The 19707-nt window shown below is 49.8% G+C and overlaps 1 protein-coding gene across 2 annotated transcripts; it reads right to left on the bottom strand.

Annotated features, from left to right (window-relative positions):
• Nucleotides 1-177: 177 nt before the first annotated feature.
• Nucleotides 178-19262, bottom strand: ERO1A (endoplasmic reticulum oxidoreductase 1 alpha). 2 transcript variants are annotated; one of them, XM_027704077.1, is made up of 16 exons: nt 19135-19262; nt 11819-11938; nt 10714-10797; nt 9238-9276; nt 8212-8288; nt 8043-8116; nt 7234-7354; nt 6802-6839; nt 5938-5949; nt 4777-4803; nt 4501-4593; nt 2962-3208; nt 2023-2092; nt 1825-1911; nt 1384-1517; nt 178-577 (listed from the first exon to the last, which is right to left on the bottom strand). In XM_027704077.1, exons 1-16 carry the CDS (start codon nt 19246-19248, stop codon nt 517-519), a joined length of 1398 nt encoding a protein of 465 aa, XP_027559878.1. In that variant the 5' UTR covers nt 19249-19262; the 3' UTR covers nt 178-516. The 2 variants fall into 2 exon arrangements, with proteins under 2 accessions (XP_027559878.1, XP_027559879.1); XM_027704078.1 differs by having other exon boundaries at nt 5938-5946.
• Nucleotides 19263-19707: the final 445 nt, after the last annotated feature.

Raw genomic sequence — 19707 nt, 5'->3', positions numbered from 1 at the left:
TGGGGACTTTTCAGCAAGGACCATCAGGAACAGCCTGTTTCCCCGAGGAAAAGGAAGTCACCTTGGAGCAGCAGCAGCTCCTACAATCCCTTGAAGTGATTTCTTTTTTTATGCAGCAGGAAGTTAGTGTGGACACGCTGGAAGCGAGGGGCTGGTTGGAATCACGGAGCAGACAAGGAATTTCCCCCCAAATTTATTCAAAGGCACGGTTCTTGCCCCGCCTCCAGCTTCTGAAGGCAAAGCAATATGGGTCTGATCCATCCAAATAGCCCAGCAGCATTTCAAGGAGTTATTCCAAATGATCTTCCAATATATAAAATAAAATTTACAGACAGTCCCCAACTTTTATACAAAAAAAAAAAATAGCTTTTTTTTTCCCCTTGTACAAAAACCCTCATCAGCAGGTTCCAGACAATCAGCTGGGAACAGGAGGCCCAGCAAGTGGTTTTCATGGTGTAAGATGGAGTGTGATGCAACAATGGTGTTTGTCCATAAGTCTCTCTCTCTCCGTGGAATTCACCGCATGTTTTGCAAGATATTCCTGAAATTTTCCAGTTCTTTCACGCTGGTTGAAACCCTGTGTGCAAGGAAAGCAAAAGGGAAACGTTACAGCAACATTCACATGATGAATTATTTAAGATCTGAGAGAAAGGGGCTGCAACGAGCAAGGCTTCAAGCAGCTTCTCGGGAAGAGAGAATTTAGAATTCCAGCTAAATTAGGTTCTGCTTCTAACCAGGCCCTTCACTAATTTCACAGCCACTTTTTAAAGCAAACACCGGGAATCCCAGTGGAACAGGATGTTACAGCAGTGATCAAGCCCATTAAGGACAGGTCAAGAAAACAGACTGGAATATTCCAAGCTGCACAGGCAGGTCCTGGATTCTCCTGGCAATTGTTTGCCAGAAACTCCAGGTCTGTCAACACCACAAAGTGCTAATGTACAACCAGAGCATCCTGAAATCCCCCCTCGTAAAGGCCTCGTTATCCTCCTTTTCTGCCAAAAACTCCTCATCCAGCTCTCCACAGGGGCTGGACTGATGGATTCCTGTTAAATGCAGTCATGGCAAACGGATCTGGGAATGAACTGGTGGAAGGAGAGCTCTAAGGAAAGCAGCCCTTGTCTGGGACAACGTGCTCTGAGGACAGTCACACAGTTCCTTAAAAAATTACCAAATTCTTTGTATCTGAACACAAATGCTTCCTTGAATTCCTTACAGAAAAATAAAGTTGTTTGAAATTTTTCCAACTGCTGCAGCCCATATGAACAACATCTGGTATCTGAGACAGCATGATAAGAGCAAGAGTCACCCCCAAAATTGCTGAGAAGATGGGATGTAACACAGCAGTCTGTGTAAAAGCAGAGGGAAAAGCCTCAAACTCACCTTCCAAAGGCATTAAATAAGGCCACAATTTCCTGTCTGGTCAGCTGGAATCCATAGGAAGGGCCACTCTCGGGTATCTTGTCAATGAGGTTCTCAGAGAAGAGGATCTTCAGGGCTGTTCCCAAGCCCTGTGTCTGTGCAGGGATCAAATGGGATCATTTAACAGCAGGGAGACACCCAGGGCCTGATTCAAGTTTAGTTCTCCATCTCTGCAACATCATCTTAACAGGGTAAGAGGATTTCACTCAACCCAGAGGCTCTGCACCCCCTCCCCTCTCCTGGGGAGCTGCAGGTTATCCCAGTTTCCAGCTGCAAAGGCCACAGGCAGCTGGACAGGTAAGGAATCAAGCAGCCCTGAGCTGTATCTGGGTATCCAAGAACCTCATCCACACGTGAGTCCCATCACCAGGAGCTTCCAGACACGTTGGTGACAAATCTTACCTGCAGCTTCCCCCACAGTCGACATTTGAAGCAGCCAACACAGTCCATGATCTTGGAAATATTCTTGAAGTGCAGCCTAAATTCCTCCTGGGGGAAAAGACATCCACGTTGATCATGGTTATGCCCTAATCCGTGCATTAATCCCAATTAATCCTGGACTTCAGAGTCAGGGAAAAGCTTCCTGAAAGCAGCAATTACCTTTAGTTTAGCAGCTTCCTTTTTGTTCCCTGCAAAGAAGGAGTTTTCGTCGAAATGCAGCGGGAAAGACCTGGAAGGGAATGAAAGGGAGTTTTATTTCTCCCCAGGATGTTTGGATGGCTGAAGTCCTGGTCAGGTGTGTGGATAAAACAAGAGGTGTGAGCCACTGGACATTCTAATCTTGGACCCAACCCCAAAGGGGATTGGAATGAGATGATCTTTGAGGTCCCTTCCAACCCAAACCATCCCGGGATTCTACTACCTCTTTCAATCTGAGCTGGTGTCTCCCCTTGGAGACATTTCCAGCAATTGCTCAATGGTTTTGAAGCACTTTCAGTCCATTTTCCAACAGACACAAGCACAGGAGTGTGACCAGATAAATTCAAACACTGATCACAACAGGAGACACCCCATTTCTGCCTGGTCCTGGTATCTCCCATTCCTCTTACTCCAAACTCCATCCAATAGCCCAAACCTCTGTTACCAACACATTTAGGATGTTTTTCTAGTCAAAAAGCCAGGACTGGTATCCCACAGATGAGTCACACAGGTGGCCAATTTTAGGGCTGGCACATAGGCAGTGATTAAATTCAATTCTGCTCAGTCCAAAATGCACCCAAGACCTATTAAACCCTGTGACTAATTGAACTGTGGGACTAATCACCCAAATGTTGCTATTTGCATACAGATATTAATGTTCTCCCACCAAAACTACACTACTGGTACAATGTCCCTGCTCCTTACAGGGGGGTTGGACTAGATGACCTTTAAAAGGTCCCTTCCAACCCAAACCATTCCATGATTCTACGATCCTACTGCACAAATCACTCCAGGAAGGAAGCCAAAACCTGCCTTTCTAGGAGCTTTATGTGACAATCACACTCAGACATCCCAGGGTTTCCAGAGAGCCACTGTCCCCAGGTCCCAAGTGTTAATTACTTGGCCAGGTGGAGAATTTCCAGCAACAGGTCTTTCATTTCTGCATCCTGGCTTTCATTGCCCGTGTACAGCTGGAACCCCGGGCGCTCAAAGAAGGGCAGCACTTTGGAGAGGGCCCTCAGCTCGATCAGGTAGAGAAAATAGAGGTTCTTGAGCCTTCTAGGACCTTCCCCTCTGGTGAGAACTTCATCAAACCTCTGCTGGAACTCGGTGACGTTGGGGCCCCATCTCTTCTCTGACCAAGTATCTGAGAGAGAAAAGGAAACCCCAAAGGCATGAGGTGGGTGGGTTTAGTTCTGGTTCAACTCCTCCCACGTGCACAAGCTCAGTGGTGAAACGTGATTCCAGCCAGGGAGATCCAAGTTTTCCTGAGTCACAACCCTTTTCACTGACCCAAATTCATTCATAAATGGCTCAAACTTTAACCATTCACTTAGGTGGGAAAAGACCTCTGAGATTATTGAGTCCAAACTTTGACCAGACACCACCTTGTCACCCAGACCAGAGCACTGAGTGTCACGTCCAGTCTTTCCTTGAACACCTCAAGGGATGGTGACTCCACCACTTCCCTGGGCAGCCCATTCCAATGCCTTTCCATGAAGAAATTCTTCCTGAACATTTTTCAGGAGAGGCATAATTTTAACCCAGTTCAAACCCCAACAAACACAGAGCTCCCGCAGACCTTTCTCAGGGGGTTCCTGAGTCTTCCTAATGATCAGGGAAACCTTAAGAGAATTCCTGATGATATGGAAAAGCAAGAGAACAGAAGCATCCAAGGATCAGAGGAGACTGGCCTCTATTTTCCATTATCAAGCCCACAAAGGATATTTCTGTTGCTCATCCTATTGTCTACTTAAGATTATACAAAGTATGTAGTGGAAGATGTAATAGTCTTATCAAGCTGATGTCATAATCCCAGTTCAGCTCTTTGATGTTTCCCTGTTATTCCATTTCCCAACTCCAGTGTGGTCTAACTCACATCAAGGTGAGGCCTCTGTGGGCTGCAGAGACTTAAGTATAATTATTTACTTAAATCTAAGTGACTTACCCAAAATCCCAACAGCTATCACCTTGATTTTCAACCCCAGGAATGAGATTCGGATTCCTCAGGTAGCTACTTATGGACCAAAGCAGGGAAAGGAAATGGAAACGGCAGGTGGAAGTGGATCAAGGGTCTTGGGAAAGCCCAGCCAAGCATTTCACAGCCCAGGTGAGGTTATTGCTGAACTGGCCCTCGTAAAACCAGGCTAGGAAGGGACAGCCTGGCTGCACAGTTAGAAACCCACTCCAAAGCAACCCTGGAGCAAGAACAGAAGGAATATTTGCTGGAAGTCTCGGTACAGAGCATGGCCCAGACCTGAAGGCACGTGGCAACTGCATTCCTAATCCTGTTACACAACCTGGGTGCTGAGGGAGGGAAGAGAAGAGCACAGGAGGCCCAAATCCTGCTGGAACGGGCTCCAAACAGCATTTAGTGGAGCCATGGAAGCATCCATTTGGGACTGAGGCAGGAGAGCTGGGGCAGGAAGGTGCATTTACCTTGTAGGAGGTACCTGGCACTGAGGTGGATGTTGATGCTGGAGTGGAGACCAGAGATGAGCCTGTAGAAAGCTCGTTTCTCCACACAGACACCTGCAAGGAGAAGAAACGGGCCCTTTAAGACACTGAAAGCATCTGCTGGATTTTCTTCTCCGGGCTGCGAGGCAGGAATTTAATCTCACTGAGTTTGGCCACCAATTCCCCACCACCACCACCACTCCCTGGCCAGTTTGTGTCCATCCCAGGAAGACCAACCAAGTTTAGACCCAGGATTACCTTTCAGCCACTTGTAAAACGTGTGCCCTGGAAGCGAAAGGAAAACACACATCAGTCTGAGGGTACAGCCCTGATGCCCTGAAACCACCTCCAAGGCTGCTCCCAGAGGACCTCTGCCCACTCCAGTTGGCAGAAACAGGGAAAGGAGCATTAAAAGAGCATGAAAATGGTTTTCCTGCCCACCCCTCTGAGTGCTGCCTCTCTAACACGCCGTGGCAGCAGATCAACACGGCACGTGGGCTTTTCCCAGGGACTGGGGGGGCAGAACTGTTGGGAAAAACAAGGATCATGGATTGCTTTCTTCTTCAGGGCAGAGTGGGGAGAGGGATATTTTTGTAAAACCAACCAACCAACCAACCAAAAAAACCACAGAGTGCAACCAAGCGTGTACAATCACACAACTCAGGGTTTCTGCTACATATCTGGAAGTAATCTGGGGAGCATAAAATGATTTGGGGATGATTTGGAGACAAAAAGATGCTGTGGAGCATGGAGAGCTCCAGGGAACAGCCCTTCCCAGGGCCTAAGGGAGTTGGGCACCCAGCTCCTGTCAGCTGGCAGGGGCTGTTGGGATTCTGAGTCTTCTCCAAGCTTTCTTAGCAATAAGCACTGAAAAAAACCCCACAGCACAAATCCAGTTCCTGAAGGCTTCCCACACTTCAGTGACTGACATCAAACAGGACTTGTGCTCTTAAAACACTGCTGGTGGACTTTTTAAGACCTTCCCATGAAGGGAAGGGAGCTCAGAACTCCTAAGGGTCCTCTTCTCTCTGTCACCAGTGACAGGACCCCAGGGAACAGCTGGAGCTGTGTCAGGGGAGGTTTAGGTTGAATCTCAGGAAAAGGTTCTTCCCCCAGAGGGTGGTTGGCACTGAACAGGCTCCCCAGGGCAGTGGGCACAGTCCCAAGGCTGCCAGAGCTCAAGGAGCATTCAGACAATGCTCTCAGGGACAGGGTGGGATTGTTGGGGTGTCTGTGCAGGGCCAGGAGTTGGACTGGATGATCCTTGTGATCCCACTCAGGATTTTCCATGATTCTATAACTCTCCAGTTTCTGGTTTGCCTGATTAATGTTTTTGCAGTATCTAATGGCACAGCTCAGGAGAGCACAAGAGAGACACATCTGTTTCTGTTATCAGTAAAAGCAAACAGGGCCACTCACCTCCGTCGTCTCCTGGTGGAAAAAAAGCACAAGTGGTGGAGAGAGAGAGAGAAAAAGAGGATAAAAAAATTAAACACGACCAAAATTAAACTCCAAAGCACAAGCTCTGCTCTGTTAATCTTCTCTGACAAGAGAAGGAGCCTCTCCAGGGAGGTTTAGGAATGTTCTGAACACAGAAAACTCCAAGTGCAGCAGTGAAGACACTGGATGAGCAACGGCGCTGAGTAACCTGAGCAGTGCAGGAGGGATCAATATTTGCAAAGGAAGTAAAACCTGATATTTCCAAGGACATTGCACACTTCCTTCAGCAGTCTTGCTCCTGAAGAGCCAAAGGGTCAAAGAAGGGGGAAAAGCACCTCCATAGTTTGGGGAAAAATAAAGGGATCACGGCAGAGGGTACTGCAGGAGGTGTTCAGGTCACACGGATGAGGAGTGAGGTTGATGATATTCTCATGCTTCCAAACCCCTTCCCTACTTCCATTTACACTGTCCAGCCTTGGGTCTAGGGCAGAGCTTCTCTTCCTGGGTGGTTTCCATGGAGGATCCCAGCCAGGTTCTCATCTCAGTCCGTCACAGATGGTTTGGCATTGCCAAGTACAGAAACCAGGGAGAGCTCAGGGGCCAGCCCTGCTCCTTTGTCCCTCCAAAACTCACATTTCTTCCAGGAGCGGAGGATCAGACACCCTTTCTCCATGGTGGATGCTAGAAAAACCCACTTCCAGGTGCCATAAAACCCCACACTTAACCAAGAGCTACAAAATATTTCTCATCCAGTAAGAGAAGCAGCTCAGAGGGCATTTGCTGCTCCTGGAGCTGGGATCAGTTCACTACTAACCCACTTAGCGAGATAAATAAGTGACTCACCTCTACCAGATGCCAAAGGTCTTTTTACATTCTGAGGCCTAAGAGGGGGGAAAAAAATCATTTAAATAAGACATGTAAATAAGCTGCTGTCCCCTTGCTGTGCAGACACAGAGCAGAAGTAGCTACTTCTGCAGTCAAACAGCCTGAGGGGATCTAAAAACCCCTTCTGCACTTTAGCTTTGCTAAGGCAGGGAAAGGAAAGAGCAAAATGTGAATTTCTCTGGGGGTTTTTTGGTGGGGTTTTCTTCTTTTTTTTAGAAAAAAAAACAGGCAGGAAAACTCAAGTGTCTGCCTTGGTGCAACACGAGGCACTCAGGGGGTGGCCACACGAGCACTGACAGCCCTCCCTGCACAGGCACAGGAGGATGGGGATTAATTCCTGCCCCTCTGCAGGAATCAGGCTCGTGGAACTTGTCTCCCCAAAGCACCTACTTGAAGCAGTTTTCCTCATAAATGCTGTTCCAGATTTTCCAGGCGTCCGGCCCCTTGTAGCCCGTGTAGCGCTCCGGGTTCAGGAGTAAATCCACATACTCGGCATCAGGAGAGTGGATGTCTGTGAAGGGCAGTGCTGGGTCAGTGACAAGGAACTTCTGAAGGGAAAATGACATTTTCCAAGGCTGATCCAGCCACCTCTTCCCTTACTTGCTAAACACAGGGCCCTGAAGCACTAACGAAGCTTTATGAGGAATATTTGCATATTGCTTTCAAAATACTGAGGGAGATGGGGGGTGGAAAAGAGCAGAGATGTTATTTATGCTCCAGGCTTGTTGGAATATCACACATTGGCCTGGAAGTTGGGGCTGTTTAGCCTGGAGAAGATTGTGTTGGAGAGCTCAGAGCAGCATTCCAGGATCTGAAGGGGGCTACGAGGAAGCTGGAGAGGGACTCTGCATCAGGAACTGTAGGGACAGGACAAGAGAGAATGGCTTCAAACTGACAGAGGGAAGGGTTAGATGGGATATTGGGAAGGAATTGTTGGCTGGGAGGGTGGTGAGGCCCTGGCACAGGTTGCCCAGAGAAGCTGTGGCTGCCCCTGGATCCCTGGAAGTGTTCCAGGCCAGGTTGGATGGGGCTTGGAGCAACCTGGGCTAGTGGAAGGTGTCCCTGCCCATGGCAGGGGGTGAATGAGCTGGGCTTTAAGGTCCCTTCCAACGGACACCACACGATTCCACGATTCTGACTGCTGCAGAAGTGCTTAAAACCCCATCCCAAGATTTTCCAGCTCCAGCATGTCCCCGTACCATCAGCCTCACAGAAGCTCTCCGAAGAGTCGTCGTGCCGTGTCCACTGGAGCACTGCCTCCCGGGTTTCTGTGCTGCAAAAAACACGTGGAAAAAGACCCTCAGGGAGAGCCCTGATCCCAGGTGTCCTTCGAGGAGACAAGGAAGGATTGTGGAAGAAGTGTCAAACCTCAAAGAGTCATCAACAGCTCCGAGTCTCTCGGCTTCCTCACACTCCCCATCGCGGTTATTGGCTTCTTCTGAATACTGGGTTGGAAAGCAAAAGGGGTGGGGAGGGATGAGGATTAAAAAGGAATTTATTTTTTTTTGTTGTTATTATTCTGCCTTTAATGCACGAACCAGGTTAAGCAGCAGGAACACTTTTATGATTCACCCCACCCTGTTCTTCCACGGGATGTCTGCAGATATCCAGAGGCTTATGCAATGGTGATGAGTCTTGCAGGGACTCAGGGCAGCCCCTGGCACTGCCACAGGAGCATTTTGTGGTGACATGTGCCCTTGGAGAGATGTCAGGAATACCTGACTCCAGGACAGCCACCTCGGAGCCTCTATAGCATCCCAAACACTTGAAAGAAGGTAAAAATTCAGCCAAAGAGCATCCTGACAAACACTGACCCTTCCCAAACCCAGTTCTGGGCTCTGGTGAGGCACCACAAATCCTGGATCGGTTTTGGGCCCCTCACAACAAGAAAGACATTGAGGGGCTGTGTCCAGGGAAGGGAACGGAGCTGGGGGAGAGTCTGGAGCAGCAGGAGCAGCTGAGGGAACTGGGGGGGCTCAGCCTGGAGAAAAGGAGGCTCAGGGGGGACCTTCTGGCTCTGCAACCCCCTGACAGGAGGGAGGAGCCAGGGGAGTGTTGGGCTCTGCTCCCAGGGAACAAGGGATAGGAGGAGAGGAAATGGCCTCAAGCTGAACTAGGGGAGGTTTAGATTGAATATTGGGAAAATTTCTTCATGGAAATGGTTGTCCATCACTGGAACAGGCTGCTCAGGGCAGCAGTAGAGTCACCATCCCTAGAGGTGTTCAAAAAACATGTGGATGTGGCACTTGGGGACATGGTTTAAGGGTGGACAATGGTGGTGGTGGGTTGATGGTTGGACTTGGTGATCTTAAAGGTCTTTTCCAGCCTCATTGATTCCATGGCACAGAATTGGACCTACAAGCTGCGTCATTTTACACCCAGAGACAGACCTACCTTGTAACTTCCAGATCTGATTCCATCAGGGACTTCATCCTGAAAGACAAAATGGGGCATGTGCCACGTGTGGGGCTCACGAGGCCCTTCAGCCTCATCTTTGGGGAAGGTTAGGAAGGTGACCACAGTTTCTAGGAGTGAGAAGGTGCAAGCCCAGCTCACCACACGTCCAACCCCTCGCTCCTCCCCAGACTAAGGGGAAGCAACGTTCTTAGTGGTTTATTTTGATTTTTTCCCAAGATCCCTCTTCCCCAAAGGCTGCTACGTCAGGTTCCGCTTTGCTTATCCAAGTGCAAGGTTGGGAAAGCCAACATAAACTCCAGGGCAGCTGGAATTGCCTCTGATCAGCTGATGTCTGGCACCACCTTCCTGGCAGGAGCCCAGGTGCCTCCTCAGACATTGCATCCACCAGCCCCTGGCACACGTCATTCCAAAACGTCCCTCTTACCACTCCAACATGGAATGTCAGCCCCGCCAGCCCCACGCAACCAGGCCCTAAATTCCCCTCAACTTCCATTTCCTCCATGAGCAGGAAGGCAATAAAGCCACTCTTATGACACAGGAGATAATACTGTGATGGCCAGGAGAACAGGAAGAGAAAAATTAGGCAATGAGAGTTATTTTTGTTGCTTTTGGAATGAAACGGACCCAAATGCAAATAATTAAGAGCAGCAGTGACAGTCAGTTCTTAAAATAAGACCAACTTCTAGCTAATACTTAGTTAATTGTAACATAACTCCATCACACTGGTCATAACCATTACCAAAATCAGATTTTTTTTAAAGAAAAAAAAAGGTATTTAAAGAACATTTAGGGTTATTTTGAAGGGGGGAAAAAAATCATCATTTCATTTTAGGACTCAAGAATGAGGGGGTAAAACAGTCTGTGCTGGCTGCCAACCCCTGGGCTGGGGGCATTTCACCACCTCTATCAACCAGCCACCAAGCTGGGATTCCCTCACCTTCTCATCCCCTTCTTTTTGGGAAGACACCTGCAGTCAAGATGTTTTCTTTTAGCTCAGGGAACAAAACCCTTTTAGCCAGGATACAGGGAGAAGAGTGTACTGGGAACCAGAGGACTCTCAAAGAGCCATTTCACATAAAAAGAGAGGGCTGGAAAGGGCTGGAAACCCAAAACTAAATCCCAGAGCAGCTCATGGGCCAACAGGGTGAAATCCTGGCAATGAACACAAAACCAACAGTGGGTTTGCCCCAAAACCATCTTACTAATGGAAAAACTAAAAGAGGAGAAGTTTAGGGTCAACTATTACGAGCCCAGCCTGTCTTGAAATTTCCAGAATTTAATATTTTGGCCTTTCTGATGGACACCAGTATTGCTGCACCCAGGAAAGCTCCATCAGAGCCCCAGTTTTGCTATAATTGTGATAACAAGATTAAGTCACTTATCTGCTGCTCCCTCTGCAAAAAAAAAAAAACAAGATAAAAATAGATGTAAAAGAACATGTTTGGTACTTACAGAGGGGCAGGGCTGGACAGCACAGTCCCTCATTCCACAGTGACTGTTGTCATCCCAGAAAGGACAAGGTTTCTTCAGGTTTACCTGCAAATGACATATCAATCCTATTCCACATCTCCTGCTGGCAACCAAGCCAAGCTTCCACTCCACAGTTTTCCCACACAGATGCCCAGTGTGCTTTCCCACACAGGCATTTCCATCATTCCAAAATGCTCTGAGGGCTGGAGCCCCTCTGCTCTGGAGACAAGCTGGGAGAGCTGGAGGTGTTCACCTGGAGAAAGGGAGGCTTCCAGGGAGACCTTAGAGCCCCTTCCAGTGCCTAAAGGGGCTCCAAGAGAGCTGGAGAGGGACGTTGGACAAGGGCCTGGAGTGACAGGACACAGGGAATGGCTTCCCACTGTCAGAGGGCAGGGTGAGATGGGATATTGGGAAGGAATTCTTGGCTGTGAGGGTGGAGAGGCCCTGGCACAGGTTGCTCAGAGAAGCTGTGGCTGCCCCATCCCTGGAAGTGTCCAAGGCCAGATTGGACGGGGCTTGGAGCAACCTGGTCTAGTGGAAGGTGTCCCTGCCCATGGCAGGGGGTTGGAATGAAATGGGCTTTAAGGTCCCTTCCAACCTAAACCGTTCCAGGATTCCATGGTTCTGTGCTTTATTCAGATCAATCTTAGTGTTTCTGTTACAAATCCCAGCACTGGGAGGGAAAAGGACACTGACTTCCATCAGCAAATTTGAATGTCTGGGAACTAACCCAGGTTTTCCATGTCAATGAGGAGACACTGGGAATCCTCTTATTATGGATCTCCAGTCATCAACATTTTTAAGTAACAGCTCACCAAAAGAAGTCATTTCATTGGTCTGCTGGTTAAGGTCTTAAGAGGGAAAAATGCATAAGAAAATATCTTTAAAATCATGCATCTTATAGGCATCTTAAGATTCTTCTCATAACAGAAAGGTACAACTAACTGATTGTAACCTTAAGAGATCAGGGTTAAAATGTCAGTACCTGATTTCTAAAAAGATCAGCAATAAGTTCAAGGCAGATTAAAAACAAACAAAAAAAGACAGCAGCACACACATAAATACAATCCTTGAATAAGAAAATTACCTTGTAGTATCTAAAATAGTCACTTTCCAGGAGCTGATTCAGTCTAGGAAAAAGTTTGTAGTTGTTGAAGGCATCGATGGTTTCTACGTCACAGGTGCAGTCATCTAAATAACCAGTAACCTGGGGGACAAAAATACAATAAATCAAACAATGAAACATGAAAAACTTGGCCACTACTTTTTAACACTGCAGGCAATAAAACAATTCACAGTTTTCCTTCCTTTTACCAGCGAGTCAACTGAGTTTAACCAGAATGGACATGGCTGCTGTAAGAGCTGTGGGCCATGGAGTGCCAGCTCAGGTTCCACTCTGGATCAGCCTCAGGAGGTCGTTCCTGTGGGATAATAGGCAGGTGGGAGCTGGTGTTTGCATAAGGGACCAGTTGGGCAACGATGACACCACTGAGAGCCCTCAAAGAAAGTCCTTGTTGATCATCAGCTGTGCTGCAGCCACTGATTTGGCTTAATCAGAACCAAGTTGATTAGAGGGATGGAGCAGCTCTCCTGTGAGGAAAGGCTGGGAATGTTCAGCCTGTTGGGGTGACCTAATTGTGGACTTCCAGTACCTGAAGGGAGCCCACAAGAAAGATGGGAGAGAGGCTGTTTAGAAGGGCCTGGAGTGACAGGACAAGGGGGAATGGGTTCAAACTGACAGAGGGCAGGGTTAGATGGGATATTGGGAAGAAATCCTTGGCTGTGAGGGTGGGGAGGCCCTGGCACAGGTTGCCCAGAGAAGCTGTGGCTGCTCCTGGATCCCTGGAAGTGTTCCAGGCCAGATGGGACGGAGCTTGGAGCAACCTGGTCTAGTGTAAGGTGCCTATGGCAGAAGTTGGAATGAGATGAGCTTTAAGCTCCTTCCAACCCAAACCATCATTCTGAGATTCCTGATTAGCTGCAACAGTCCCCCTCCTGACCTCAGAGAGCCATTTAGCAGGAAAACACCTGTTCTGAATCTGATGGAGAAAACCAATCCTTCTTCTTGCATCATCCTGAACAACTCAACAGGGTTTGTGCAAGCCCTGGAGTTAAAAAAAAAAAAAGAAACTGAAAAATAGCACAAATTCAGCTGTGCTTCCTGACACGTTGGTCACTGCCTGATGACAAAGTTGCACAACACGGAAGCAGTTTTGTTTCCTCCACACCCCCGATGAGCACTTGGGGAATCATAGAATCATTAAGATTGGAAAAGCCATCAGAGTCCAACTGTTCCCCAGCACTGCCAATGACCCATGTCCCCAAGTGCCACATCCACACAGCTTCTAAATCTCTCCAGGGATGGTGAATCCACCCCTGCCCTGGGCTGGACAACCCTTCCCATGAAGAAATTTTCCCTAATACCCAACCTAAACCTCCCCTGGTGCAACTTGAGGCCATTTCCCTTTGTCCTGTCCCTTGTTCCCTGGGAGCAGAGCCCAACACCCCCCTGGCTCCTTCCTCCTGTCAGGGAGTTGCAGAGCCAGAAGGTCTCCCCTGAGCCTCCTTTGCTCCAGGCTGAGCCCCCCCAGCTCCCTCAGCTGCTCCTCATAATTCACCAAGAGCTCCACAGCAACTCAAATAAAACCATCAGAATTACCACCGTGGAAATGAAGCCGTGAGAAGCAAGGCAGAAATGGAGCACAGAGTCACATGAAATGGGGAGGTGGGGGAAAAAAATAGCCAGAATTCCCTACTCCACTGGAACAGGTCAGTTTTGTTAGGGGATGATTTGGAGGCTTTCTCATATTTGGAGTGTTTACATTGAAGCCCAGTGCGTCACCCTCACACATTTATTGAATTCTGTCCTGCATTTTGCATGTTAATGAAGATTAACAGCGATTTAAGCTTTCCACTAGGCTGAATCACCCCTGTAAAAATAAAAACAGTAGCAATTTGCTAATCCAGTTACCCAATTTAAAGCTGTTTCTAAAGTGTGTATATATAGAAGGAACACATCAAAACAACAGACCGCAACAAACCACCAACCAACCACATTTTTATTTCCTGGAAACCTGGCATCCTCTGAGGCAGGCAGCTCATAGGCTGGGTCTAAAAGTGGCCTACAAAAAAATTTGTGGATAATCTTCATCTGCTCTCCGTATCCACGCTCAGCAAACATTCCCTCCACGGGAATGACATCCCTGTAAGAGCATCGGAGCGGCCGCCAAGCCCCCAGCTGAAGAACCATCTGGGCCTGTCTTTGCTCAGCCCAGTGACCAATTCAAGCCAGAACCATCCTCATCCTGAAAATAATCCAGGGTGAAGCACTGCAGCTGACCCCAAAATACTTAGGAGTAGATGGGGGGTCGTGCTTTGGAGATCTCCAAAGATCCACTCCTCGGTTTATTAAAGCACTGGTGGGATGATCTGCCCCAGTGGCACCATGAATACACGTGTGGGGGCAATGGGTAAAATCTTCTCAGGGAGAATTTCTTCATGGAAAGGGTTGTCAGCTATTGGAATGTGAGGTGGTGGAGGTGTCCAAGGAACAACCGGCCGTGGCACTCAGTGCTCTGGTCTGGGTGACAAGGTGGAGATGAGTTACAGGTTGGACTTGACGATCTTGGAGGTCTTTTCCAACCTCAGTGACTCTGTGGAAGTGCTGGGGAAACTCCATCCTAAGGAAAACTCCTTCCTCCAAGGATTTCAGTCAGGCTGTGCAGAAACGGGCAACTTCCCCAGGCTGCGTGTGTGCCCAACCCACCAAAATTCACAGCCAAAGGAACACGAGGACAGAACCAAGAACACCAAGAGCCAAAGCTCCTCAGAGCTCAGACGAAAGCCCAAGTGATGCCACCACCAAACAGCACAGACCTGCTTTAGGACACAGGGGAGACCACTTGGCAGGGTATGGGCTTCATCCCAGAAGTCTCTTCTTGCTCCATGACCACCTTCCACCCCAGACTCCATTTTTCTGCCAAACTCACTTGGTTTGGACTTCAAATCCTGCTGCCAGAGTGGCTGAGCTCCAACACACATCAAACACGCCCTACAACGTGCGGTGCCTTAAAACACCTCTCCCCGCCCTCCAAAAGAAATATTTACCCACATCTTCAGCCTGCAGAGTAATTAGAACAGGTGAGCAATTAGAACAGTTAAGATAAAACACGAATTGATCCAGCCCCAAACATGTGCCGAGAGCTCGCTGCCGTCGGTGAATCACCCCGGCCGTGGGTTTGGCTGGGTGTGAGATCCTGGCGCGGGGCTGACGGGCAGGGCTGGGTTTTCCCACCGGGAAGAGATGCAACGGAGCCGCCGGGACGGACGCGGTGCTGAGTAAGCTCCGAGGGAGGTGTGGGGCTGGAGCTGCGGAACAGCCGATCCCGATCCCTGAGCGCTGACGGACCCACCTCGCGTGCGTAACACAGGTGGGAACATCAACACACACGTGGGCTCTGTGCAATCCTTGGGTTTGGCCTGTGCTTCGTCTTCCTTTGCCTCCATCCCGGGCTTCTGTGATTCTGCTCTTCCCACCTCTTCCTGCTCCCCCTGAGCGTCACAGAAACATTCCCTAGGCGCTGGATTCAGGGCTTTCCTCTCACTCTCACACCACAGCCAGGCAGAGAAGAAGGCAAACTCTTCCCTGCATCTCCCACTGGCAGCTACAACAGGGCACAGGGAAGGGAATGCCACAGGGCTGAGGAGTTGGGTTCAGCTTGTACCAACTTCCCTGGCAGTGCCTGCTCTTCTGGACAAGCCACACCAGACCCAGGCTGATGGCGAGCAGATGTTTTCCCTGCTCCCTCAGAAGCTTCCTTGCAGTTGCCCTGCTCAAAGGAATTGGATTTCGATGATCCTTGTGAGTCCTTCCAACTCAGGATATTCTATGGTTCTATGAACTGATTTTTGGCTCTCCCTGCAGCGTTCAGTACAGCCAGGCCTCCCTCTCATCCTTACCAGGCCACTTGGAGCAAGTAGCTGGCAGCCAGGTGAGGACAGTCATGCCCAGCACCTGGCCTGGAAGCAGTATATGACATTCCAAGTGCTTTCTCCCCTGTATTTCGCCCAGAAAACAAGGACTGGGGTTTCCGGAACTCACACAGAAGGAAATGTCACATGGAAGCCTCAGGATGAGGTTAAACCACAGAGGATGAAGTGCTGTCATAGAATCCCAGAATAGTTCAGCTTGGAAGGGACCTTAAATCCCATCTCATTCCAACCCCTTGCCATGGGCAGGGACACCTTCTATTATACCAGGTTGCTCCAAGCCCTGTGCTGGCCTGGAACACTTCCAGGGATCCAGGGGCAGCCACAGCTTCTCTGGGCAACCTGTGCCAGGGCCTCCCCACCCTCACAGCCAAGGATTTCTTCCCAATATCCCATCCAACCCTGCCCTCTGTCAGTTTGAATCCATTCCCCCTTGTCCTGTCACTCTGGGCCCTTGTAAATAGTCCCTCTCCATCTTTCCTGTCAGCTCCCTTCAGGTACTGGAAGGCCACAATCAGGTCACCCCAGAGCCTTCTCTTTCTCCAGGCTGAACAATCCCAATTCTCTCAGCCTTTCCTCACAGCAGAGCTGCTCCATCCCTCTAATCAACTTGGTGGCCTGGAAGCTCCCTCTGAAGCCACCCCACAGAGATTGGGAATTGTGCTAGGAATGAATTCCTGCCCCAAAGGCTGCTGGGCGAACACCAATTCAACAAGAACGCAAGAGCAGCTTGAAAGTCTGTTCAGGTACCGGCGAGGAAACTCTCCGTGCCCAGACTCACCCCTAATGACAGTGTCCTGCCCACAAAAACATTCCCAAAGGGAATCAGCACTCTGCCAGACCGGAAACCTCGTCAAAATCCCCGTCTGCCAAACACCTGCAGCACATCCTTAATGCAGCTGCATCAGCCTGTAAACAGCAAATGAGCAATAATTAACAGGAATATACTGAAGATATTCATGGCTGACTAAAGCAGTGATGCAAACAGGAATATCTGGGGGGGATGAGCTGCCTGTAAAGTTTGAGGGAACCCAGATATTGGAATGTTAATCAGAGCTTGGAAAGCAGAAACAGCATGTGAAACTCAAAGTGTTTCTAGCAACAGATGGATGTTTCCAATAAAACTTTCAGGGCTGGTTGGCAAACCAAGTAAGTGAGATAAAATAACAGTGACAAAAGGCAGGTGAGGCTTCTGCCCTTGGTGCAGACAGACAGGAGTGCAACGCCCATTCCAGAATCATGGCCTGCTGAAGTCAGCACCTGGAATATCGCTGGAGCAGCGCTCTCAGAAGTGGCCCTTGTCAACTGTCCCAGCACGGGCTGATGGACAAGTCAGAGCTCTTCCAGTCACCCCATGTCAGGGCTTCCCTATCCGAGAAGCTCATGAGACACCAAGAGATGATTCACAGGAGGAAACCAAAAGCTAAACCCAGGCCTTCAAGTATCTAAACAGAGGGGGGCAAAACATATCATTTAAGGCTTGCCCTATGTTTTCTTTGGTGGCAAATAAAAACCACCAGACCAGTTCTGGGCAAGATGATCAGCAGATTATTTTTGACAAAAAAGATGAGGCAGCCCTCGGGTGTGATTTAAAAGGGTCAGTGGTTACAAAAGAAATGCTGCCCCACATAACAGACTTTCCTAAAGGTAATAAAAAATTTTTAACTGAACACTTGCACTGAAAGCTAAACCGAAGCACACGCTGCTCCACAAAGGACAAGTGTGTTGCAACAACCCAACAGTGCAAAAAGTACATCACCAGTTCCTCCTGCCCGAGTAACAGGGCCTGCCAGCCACTGCCATGCCAGAATGCCAGTTCATTTAGTGCTTACAATTCCTTATCCTATTCCACGCTCCTGACTCAAAGTTCAATCTTTAGGGAGACAAACTTCACTGATACCAGGAAGCTGCAAGCAAAAACCCTACAGAGATACAGACTCCAAATGCAGGTTTTTCAATTCTTTAGCAACAAAGCTTGTATTTACCATCTCCACATGAAGCTGAATGTGTCAAGAGCCACCCCAGAAGGCAAAGCCAAAGCCAAATGCACAATTCCATTCGTCTTCTTTTTCGACTCTCCATTTCTGACCCACATTTAAGCACCAGAATTTTAATACAGAAAGGGCAGGCTTTATAAAAACTTCCTTTTATAAAAGGCAACCAAAAAAACCACTAAAGACATTGTAACACCTTTACTCCTTGATCCAGCAAGTGTGCTTATCACAGGATCATGGAATGGTTCAGGTTGGAAGGGACCTCAAAGACCATCTCGTTCCAACCCCCTGCCATGGGCAGGGACAGCTTCCACTAGACCAGGTTGATCCAAGCCTCATCCAACCTGGCCTTGGACACTTCCAGGGATGGGGCAGCCACTTTGCTTGCACAAGGTGAAGTCAGAAGGAATCTGCATAGTGATCTATTCCCAAATCCAGCTGCTTGGTCAGCTGCACCCAGTTCTCTCCTTACTGTACCTTAACAGAAGCTGCACCAAGTGCACTGGGCCAGGCAGTAACACCCCTGGCACACCAACAAAGGGAATTACCCTGGAAAAGCTTTAAGGAGCAGAACCCTGGCAATGGCAGGGCAGGGTGGCAGGTGCCTGCTGCAGCCTGGACAGCTCTCTCCTGGACAGTGGAGCTGGCAGAACAGCAAGGCAGACCTGCGGGAAAGGGGATGAGGCAGCTCCCAGGCATTAGAGTAACAGACATCCCTGAAACATCCAAGAAGAGGCACCTGAGTGATTGGGGAAGAAATGCTCTCCAAGTTGGAGCACCTCCCTTTCCTTATGGGAGCAGGGAGATTAATACAGTCAAGAAGGCATGAAAGAGAACCACAGAATCCCAGACTGGTTTAGGTGGGAAGGGACATTAAAGATCACCTCATGTCCCATGGGCAGGGACACCTTCCACTAGACCAGGTTGCTCCAAGCCCCATCCAGCCTGGCCTTGAACACCTCCAGGGATGGGGCAGCCACAACTTCTCTGGGCAACCGGTGCCAGGGCCTTACCACCCTCACAATCAATAATTTCTTCCTAATATCCAATCTAAATCTACTGCCCTTTAGCTTAAAGCCATTCCTTGTCCTGTCACTCCAGGCCCTTGTCCCAAGTCCCTCTCCAGCTCTCTTGGAGCCCCTTTAGGCACTGCAAGGGTCTCCAAAGCCTCCCTGAAGCCTTCTCCAGGCTGAACACCCCCAGCTCTCTCAGTCTTTCCACACGGGAAAGGTCCTCCAGCCGTCCAAGCATCTCCGTGCCCTCCCCTGGACTCGCTCCAACAGCCTCTATTTCCTTCCTGTGCCACGGACACAACACTCCACGTGGTGTGCACCGATCTCCCTCCGATCCCTTCCACTCCCGGCACTTCCCGCCGGGACACCGCGTCCCCCTTGGGATGTCCCCGCTCCCCCGTGCCCACCTGGCAGAAGCAGCGCCGCTCGGCAGCGCCTTGAGGCAGCGCCCCCGGCACCACCAGCACCACCAGCACCACCAGCAGCAGGAGCGGGATCCCGCCGGCTCCTCCCGCCGCCATCTCGCCGCTCCGGCCCCGGCAGCTCCCGGCCCGCAGGAGCCGCCCCGGTGCCACCGCCCCGCCCCGGGCCCGGCCCCGCCGGCGACGCGCGGCCCGGCACGGAGCGGCCGCGGGAGAGCCCCGGGGACAGCCCTGAGTCACCCCCGGGGACAGCCCTGAGTCACCCCCCGGGCCCCGCGGCCACACGGCGACACGGGGGACGCGGCTTTCCTGCCACAGCCCTACGTGCTTCCCTGCCAGAGCCCTACGTGCTTCCCGGCTACGCGGAGATGGGGCGCTGGCCCTTCCTCACCCCGCGCCCTCACAGCCCCCAGGGCCTGAGGGCTCGCAGTCAGGCAGGAAGACAAAGAGTTTTAACTCAATAACCACTAGCTGTGAGGGGGAGCTGATGCCGGTATGAAGTGGCCATAAATAGCCTTAAAGAATCACAGAATCGGAGAACTGATTCTGTTGTTGGAA

This window comes from Neopelma chrysocephalum, unplaced genomic scaffold (genome assembly GCF_003984885.1).
Source record: "Neopelma chrysocephalum unplaced genomic scaffold, ASM398488v2 Primary Assembly neopelma1_253, whole genome shotgun sequence".
In the NCBI taxonomy this organism is placed as follows: domain Eukaryota; kingdom Metazoa; phylum Chordata; class Aves; order Passeriformes; family Pipridae; genus Neopelma; species Neopelma chrysocephalum.
The sequence above is the reverse complement of the archived record's forward strand: the minus strand, read 5'-3'. Positions and strand labels throughout refer to the sequence as shown.